The sequence below is a fragment of the Cottoperca gobio genome, chromosome 3 (assembly GCF_900634415.1).
Source record: "Cottoperca gobio chromosome 3, fCotGob3.1, whole genome shotgun sequence".
NCBI lineage: Eukaryota > Metazoa > Chordata > Actinopteri > Perciformes > Bovichtidae > Cottoperca > Cottoperca gobio.
This window is the reverse complement of record NC_041357.1, coordinates 21,577,238-21,585,460: the sequence shown is the minus strand read 5'-3', so window position 1 is coordinate 21,585,460 and position 8,223 is coordinate 21,577,238. Positions and strand designations below refer to the sequence as shown.

The window sequence follows — 8,223 nt, the reverse complement described above, 5'->3', positions numbered from 1 at the left end:
TTTTCTTAAAGTCTCTTTTCCCTGATTGGCTCCTGAAGAGTAAACCCAACATTCCTCAGCAGTTCTCTGCAGCAGCTTTTCTAACTGCCAACTGTGGTCATTCTCTCACCTGGAGTCCCTGCACGCACTCAAAGTTCACATCGCCTGCGACTTCTAACACATGTGAGGACTGATCAGCGACTGCGTGTTTGACTGGGATCAGTGGAAACATGAATGCTGCCATTGTCATCACCTTGTTGTGTTCCTGCTTGCTCCATCCTACTTTTGGACAGGTGAGTGATTACAATGGATCAGGCTAATGCAGTGGGTGTCTTAGTGTGGGCTATATGACATACTTTCAGTTAAATAAGTTGAAACATGTTCACAAAGAAACATGTATTACATCTATTGAATTGATTAATAGATCACTATTCTGCCTCTTATGATGCAAAGCTTGAAAGCTAAAAATCACAATTGCTCGTACTGTGAATGTCCCTGCTTGGCATCACACCTACGTTTTTTGACAGCGCACACCGTGAATCACCTTCACTTTGCATGCAAGCTTCAGGAACAAGACCCCGGAGGCTTCAGTGAATGAATACACTCAATATACTGTCTATCTATGCTCAATGCAATCAAATGTTTCCAAAAAGCCTCATTTGTCTGTGAAGGACTCTCTTCAGGCCTTGGCAGGCATGTGTGAGTCTGTGAACGTGTTACTGAGAGATGGCCAGAAGGTTTTATTGTGTTTAGAAATGTCCATAAGAATGTGAGATGTTTAGATGTGTATGCATGTGTACGGGTAAGTGTTTAGAGTTGCATTTCAGTGTTTCAAAGTTGTTACACATTAAACTACAAGGGCACTCAGAGAGCGCAGACCTATGGCAAATGCTCTCTCAGCAGTGTTACCAAAGGAAAAAATAACTAGTGTATCCACCGCGTGATACAGATCAGCTCCAAAATGTGTTCCTCCTTCACACCTTCCAGCAAGTTTCATGAAAATCAGGCACAGTCAAACAAACAAACTGAGCAGAAAACATAACAGTTAATAATTTGGTTAGATTTAATAGTACTGTACATCTGGAGCTCCAGTGCATGCCTCCTACACACTGTCACACAGTTAACATGAAGCCATGTGAAATGCCGCTTAGCACAGGCAGAAAGAGGCCTTTGACAACTACACTATAAACACCGGCCACCCCTCCCAGCTGACTGAAGCCTCTCCAAACCCCAGTTCTGTCCAAATCAGAAAGGTGTTTTCAACAAATATTGACTCTTCTTACATAACCCTGGCTGGATGAAAACACTAATTGGTTGTCTGAAAACATGCATGAGAGGACAGGGCAGAAGGCGTAGAATGACGCTGTTGAAGAGGACAAACAAGTCAGTGCCACTCCCTCGCTCCTGCAGCCAATAGACAGAGTGGTTGTAACACAGGTGATGTTTATGCTGAGGGCGTTTATACCCAACTGGCTGACCCCAAATCCTAAATCCACCTAAATGACACACGGCAGTTACATAACTTTGTGTAATAACGATTTTAAATATCCTCGTGGGGTCACTCCTAAAAACCACATCACAGTTTTCAGAGAGTGTTCCTGTGTTTATGACTGAGTTACAGTATCTAGCTTTGAGAGAAGGAGGTTCATGCTTGCAAATGCTTACAGTGGCCAAACATACTCTGATCCTTCTGCATTTACTCGCTCGTATAACAGCCCGGCCTCTGTACTGCACAGGTCTTCAAGGGCAACTCCTTCAGCAGACTTTCGTTTGTTTACATGCAGTGTGGAGCTGACTCTGTTTTTCAAGTTTTGTTTAGAGCCAGGATTTAATTTCACACTGTGCTTTTAATTAAACCATCTACTTTGACACAATTGAGTAATAAAGCAATAGATTTACTTTGGTAGGGTATTCTCAGGTATGCATGGGCGTTTAAGGTCATTTCAAAATTCTGTTTGCCTCAGTGTGCACACGGGAAAAAACAGGAAGGTGTCATTTATGTGAGATGATCTGGTTGCTGAAATTGAAATCATAGACACAATTGGGCAAAGAAAAACAGAAAGAAAGTGCAACCTGAGTGGAGAATATGTGAAAGCTTTTTATGTGCCGACTCCATTGAAAAAAATAAAGATGTCTTTGTTGCAAAAATCTTTAACATCGTTTTGAGTCTTGAATGGAAAATCAGTTTTCCGGCTAAAACATCAATGACATCACTGGCTTGTGGTCCTTTTCACGTCAACAGATATTTATTTCTAAGCTTTTCTGTATTCATAAATTCAACAAAACAGTATTCCCTTTTAAAGAAAACTCATAATAAGTCACTCATGAGAGTGTTTCTGTAGTGCAATACACTCTTAAATGCTCCTGTACAGTGTTAACAAACATCCTAATCTTCTCATATGAAAATCCCTGAATGAAAGTACTTACAATTACAGTATGTGGCTAAACTTTTCATTCTTTGATACACTAACATCGATTCATCTTGTCAGTGAATTGCAGCTTTGGAGAAGTTATTGTGAAATATCTATGTGACACTTAGCGACAGTTATTCTCTCTGTTTTGTTCCAGGACTGTCCTAGTAGACAGGAAATACATGGCTCTCTGAAGCAGGTCCAGAAGCTTCTCTCAGCCCATGAAGCCTCGTACTTGCAGAGTCTTCGCAACCTGAAGAAGAAAATAAATCTGTTGCAGAGCAGCGCTGGGAAGCAGGCCACAAGAGCCATCAACGGTACATAAAACCCTCAGAAAGACTGATTCATTCAAATGTTACATGTTAAAATATCTGCCATTCTGATTTTTTATTACCTTCAGGTACCTGCCCAAAACTGGAAGCGCCCATCAACGGGAGGAAACTCGGCAAGTCACACAGCGTGGGCCATGAGGTTCACGTTCTGTGTGACCCTGGTTATGAACTTGTGGGAACAGAGAGCCGGGTTTGTCAGGAGAGCCTGAGCTGGAGCGGCCAGCAGCCTACCTGCCGAGGTGAGAGACCTCTCCACTGCCTCCTCCTCATCCTCTTCCCACCAGTGTCTCTCCTCTTCTTCACCCTGACAATCACTCATCCCGTTATCTAACCCACTGATCGCTTTTACAACGCTGTCATCGTCCTTTTGTAACCTTCCGCTCTCCGGCTCACGATTGCCATTCCTCTTTTTGTGCATTATGCATGTCACATACATTTTTCTACGTAGAGATACATTTCATGTGTGACCCATGATCATATTTTCTCTTTATGTACTCTGGCCGTTTTTCAGAAAGCTTATTGAATGTCGTGACATGCGATATTCCAACCTGTATGTCCTCTGACAGCTCGCTGACTTTAAGATAACAGCTCAAAGGCTGTTTCATCAAGACAGGTCTTCCCCTACATTTACAATAACTCATCTGCTCCTTTTTAACCTCATTCACTCTCTAACATGCATGATGTCACGCCCTCTTATCTTCCAGCATCAAAGATATTCGGTTGCATATGTCCTTGTATCTCTTCCAAAAATGTCAAATGTAGAAATGGAGTCTCCTTATTTAACCTTCCTTTCTGTCTTTCCCCTCAGACATCAATGAGTGTACGTCCTCTCCGTGCCTGAATGGTGGGACATGCGTGGATGAAGTAAACCAGTTCTCTTGTGTCTGTGCCAAAGGCTGGGCTGGAGCTACCTGTCAGAGCCCTGTGCCAACATGTGGGTATAACACAGTACATACTCAGACCACGCACACATGTTGGAGATTTAGTTTTGCTTCACCATTTTACACTTGAAACCTGAAGTTTGAGTCTTGGGTTGCACCGAATGTTGTAATACCTGAATATTAGGAGGTACATACAACAAATACTGTACATGTTCGAGACAAAACTTTACTGCAAAGCATGTTTTTAGGCTAGTATCCAAATCCTCCAAGTCTGCTCAGGGAGATTACATTGGCCAGTGGTTTGGCTTGCCAAGACAAGCCACTGCTACTAACCACCAAGTGGGTTTTATTGAATTCCAGCATGAAGTCAAAAATGAAGCTGGTTGAGAGGCAGTGGTCTGCTTCCTGATGTCGAGGGTGGACTGTGAATCTCTGGAGTTTACTTTGTTTTCCTCTATTCCTTTGATTCCTTTCAACACTAATATGCAGTTTGTTACTGTCTGTTGCTCATCAGACAACGGCCCACTCTGTGGTTCTATTGATCCTTTGGAGAAAACCACACTTCATCAAGTCACAATCATGACTAGACTCACTCACTTGCTCACTAATCACACCTAATGAGAGCTGGTATCTGAGGAGTTTCAAAGCGTTGCACCCGTAGGTGCATGGTGACAAATCACGTCAGAGGTAGAGACTATACGATACTCGATTTTTGTTTTCATACCAATATTTAAGTAAAAAAATTCTGATAATGTTTGATGATAATATATTGACAGGAAGTTATATTTTTCATAAAAATATAATATATTTAAACATTTTGCTTGAAGGATTCTTTATATTAGTTTTGAATTTTGACAATAATAACATTTTACAGTTGAAAACAAAACCTTTCTAGTCTGTTTTGCCACTTATATTGGTCCTATTTATTAGCCTAGTTCTAGGAGAGACAAACTATGATTGTTAAAAATGACATAACATTACATGTTATCTGTGTGAATAGATTAAGGCTATGCCAACATTTCCACATGGTGAGTTTGACTTTAAAACATTCCAGTGTGCATTATAATTGTCCTTAACCAGAAAAAAAAGATTGATAAACAGAATACATTTGTTGAATTACGGAGGCTTTTTCATGACATAATGTTGAATTTGAGTATGTACACATTGGATTCAAACGTTTCAATAAGCAGGGAAGCAGGGAATGAAAACACAATCTACAACTGCTCCTCTTTCTCTTTCCTGTCTCCCTCATTCAGTCTTTGTCACCATGACAAACACCTCCGCCGCCATCTCTCCAGCCACCGCTGCTGCTGCTGCTTCTACCCTGCCGGCTGCCACCACTGGGCCCTTTGTTCGTCCATCACGTTGCACTATAATACAGGGGACCACCCACTGCACCTGTGAGCCAGGATACACCATCTCTGGCAGGGACAGCAACACCTGCACTGGTACAACTTATACCGGCCCAGGCTGTGACTAACCCTCACATACCTTTGTGTATCTATGTTGGAGGTTAACTGTGTGTGCGTTGTTCACTTGTAGATATAGATGAATGTGAGCTGTTCCATAATGGCCAGGCTGGGAAACTGTGTTTACATGCTTGTGTTAACACCCCTGGAGGCTACCGCTGTACCTGCCCTGCTGGATACAATGTGACCCGCGATGGACGCAGCTGTAAAGGTGTGGTTTTTCTTTTTCTGCAATCAACATTACATAAAATATTCAAGAAGATAGTTCCTGTAATACCAAATGTTGCTGATAAAACTAAAAATAACAATCGTCATCACCTCTGGTCCGGTGTCCCAGTTTTATATATAACCTTCTTGCTTTAGACTGCGTTGCTTTTAGATTAGATGTAATAGAAAGACTATTATGCTAACTGACAACACCAGCCCTGACATTAAATTAGTTTTTTCTAGGAGCTTATACATTTGAGAAACTTTCAATTGAATTTAACAAATTGAAACTAAAACTAAAACATATAATGATATCCCAACTAATCTTACTGTGTTTCTGTTTCCTCATAGACATTGATGAGTGTGCCACCAGACAGAACAACTGCACAAAGGACCAGATGTGCATTAATACGTACGGTGGTTTCCAGTGTGTCCGTGTGGACTGTCCCAAAATCCCTAATGCTACATATGTCAAGACGTCACCCATGTGAGCATGATTCATAATCATTTTTTACATCTAAGTTCACTCCCCAATGTATAAATAAGTGTGATTTTTCATTTGAAATCCGCAGCTAACAACTCATTCAGACTAAAAACTATGGGGGATTGAAGGCCACTTCTCACACTCTGTTAACTCTTTTTTCCAGGCGTTGTGAACGTAACCCTTGTCCGCTGGACAACAAGGCATGTTCTCAGACCCCAAATTCCTTCTCCTACCATTACCTGGCTGTTGTGTCCAACCTGTCGGCTCCTCGCGTCATGTTCAGGGTCTCAGCATTACGTCCAATTGGTGAAACGCTTCGCTTCTCCCTGCTGGGGGGAAGACAAACCCGGCGCCACTTCACAGTCCAACGTTCAGACCGTGTGACAGGTCAGCTGATGCTGGTGAGCCCCGTGCAGGGCCCTGCCATGCTGGAGGCGGACGTGGAGATGAGCGAGCTGGAGAGACGAGTCCAGCTGGGGAGGTACATCACCAAAGTCACCATGTATGTTTCCCAGTATGAGTTCTAGAAAGAGAGGGATCAGAGTGGAAACACGATTAAAGCACAAAAGGCCAAACAAAAGTCTGGTTTGGATTACGTGCAATAAATGTTTTATAATATGGGGTTTTCAGGGGCATTGTTGATAAGCTATATAAATGCAAATTGAGTGATGTATCTTTGTTTTGATTTAACTACAAGATGTTTTGTAAAAGAAAAGAGTTATATATGGATGAGCTGAAACATATTTATTGCACAAATATAGAAATGAGTGTAGGAGATATAAAAGGTGAATGATATGATGTAGCAAACAGTAAAACAGTTTTAATCAGTCCACCCTGAAGGAAAGTGCTATTGTTTTGTAAATGAAAGTCCTGCTTTGTTGACATTAATATTATATATACTGGACATGTAATCATGACGTGTGAAGATTTTGTAATTCTTTTTACTATCATGTTTTATTTATATTCTGGTTTCCATACAACTATTATACCATCATTAAAACACCACATAAACCTTAAAAAGTTCTGTTTTTTATTTGCAAAAGCATAAAATGTTGAAAAAATGGTTTGGAACAATTTCAATGTTTCATTTTACTACTCTCTCTACCTTCTGCAATATGCTGTAAGAGCATGCATATATATATATATATAAATATAGACGCAGTGATATATGAGCAGTGGCTGTTTGGGAAACACTTCAGTTCTCGCAGTACAGAGCTGTGCTGTTCAGCAGACAGACAGCCAAAGACAGGCTGCTCAAAGAGCCACTGTGTTCTTACAGTGCATGAATAACCTTAACTTCTAAATTTGCAAAACAAGTACACACAGAAAAATGCACATGCACCCTACAAGTAAGGTGCGTGTGATGATTTTCCCTTCGTGAAGATGTGTATATTTGGAATAATCGTGACATTTTAGAGAAGTGTGTGATAAAATGTGACACCTCTATGCTGCACCATCCATCTATCTACTCCTTGGCGTCACAACTGTCTGAACAAGAAACCACACACAAGTGCATCTGTAGGATAGCGAGGCAAAGTGTAGGTTCACTGGAGACAAACAGGATGTCTTCAGTTGCAGAGGGGGCTTCATACTGTGGCAGGGATTTGCAGAGGACACAGCTGAGGGGGCGGGGGGGAGCTTTAGCCACAGGATCCTAAAACGAGATTGCACGCTGAGTGAAGAAAAACGATGCTTCGAGATAGGGAGGCAGACAGAGAGTGATGGCTGAATAGAGAGGGCTGAATGGAAGACGATTCACTACAGCCAGCCAGTCACTGAGGGGTGCAGCCTGAATTAAAATCTGCTGTCTTTATTACCGCAGAAGAATAGACCTCTCACTGTTCTTCACGCTGTTGCTGCCTCTTCTGTTTTAATTGAAGAATAGGTTAAGGGAGAGGTGAATGGAAGTCCAAAGTTTTACCAGACTCATTTTCTACTGCTGTCCCCCCAAAAAATACAAATCAAACCCTCCTCAGCTCATCTATAGCTTATCCTTTTCCTCTGTTGTTCCTCTGGTCCAGCCTGGTGCACAGCAGCCCCTGGTCTGAAATCTGTATTTTGACTGTTTTCACTTCACTTTGCTCCCCCCCCCCCCCCCACCCCCACCCCACACACCCCTACCTTATCATATTACATCCACCTTCTCGTCCTTCTATCCCCACTCCTCCATTTCCACCACCATTTCTCCTCTGCTCTCTCCAAATGTGGCTGAGTCACACCGTACAGATAAAAATGCTCCTAATGAGTGCTGGCAGTGTGTACGAGGACTGAAATGAATATCCTGATATCAGTCTGGTTGTGAGGTATGGTCATAGGAAACCAGCACACTCTCTTTGACAGCAGGCTTGGTTATCACTGGTACTTATTTTTGAAAGGGAATACCTCGGTCTCCTCTGAAGTTTAATGGAACAAAGGAGAGTGTGACTGAGTCTGCTGAGGCTCTCCGGAGAGTGCAGACAG

General features: G+C 42.0%; 1 protein-coding gene across 1 annotated transcript; it reads left to right on the top strand.

Moving 5' to 3' along the window:
• Nucleotides 1–209: 209 nt before the first annotated feature.
• Nucleotides 210–6,290, top strand: LOC115006364 (fibulin-7). Its single transcript, XM_029428565.1, has 8 exons — nucleotides 210–272; nucleotides 2,548–2,707; nucleotides 2,791–2,961; nucleotides 3,531–3,656; nucleotides 4,860–5,051; nucleotides 5,146–5,283; nucleotides 5,631–5,766; nucleotides 5,927–6,290. The coding sequence occupies exons 1-8, from the start codon at nucleotides 210–212 to the stop codon at nucleotides 6,288–6,290; spliced, it is 1,350 nt and encodes a 449-aa protein (XP_029284425.1).
• Nucleotides 6,291–8,223: the final 1,933 nt, after the last annotated feature.

Coding starts and splice junctions, on each gene's coding strand:
- LOC115006364 (XM_029428565.1), top strand. CDS start 210: ATGAATGCTGCCATTGTCATCACCTTGTTGTGTTCCTGCTTGCTCCAT. Junction 2,962..3,530: donor CCAGCAGCCTACCTGCCGAG/GTGAGAGACCTC, acceptor CTTTCCCCTCAG/ACATCAATGAGTGTACGTCC. Junction 5,052..5,145: donor GGACAGCAACACCTGCACTG/GTACAACTTATA, acceptor GTTCACTTGTAG/ATATAGATGAATGTGAGCTG.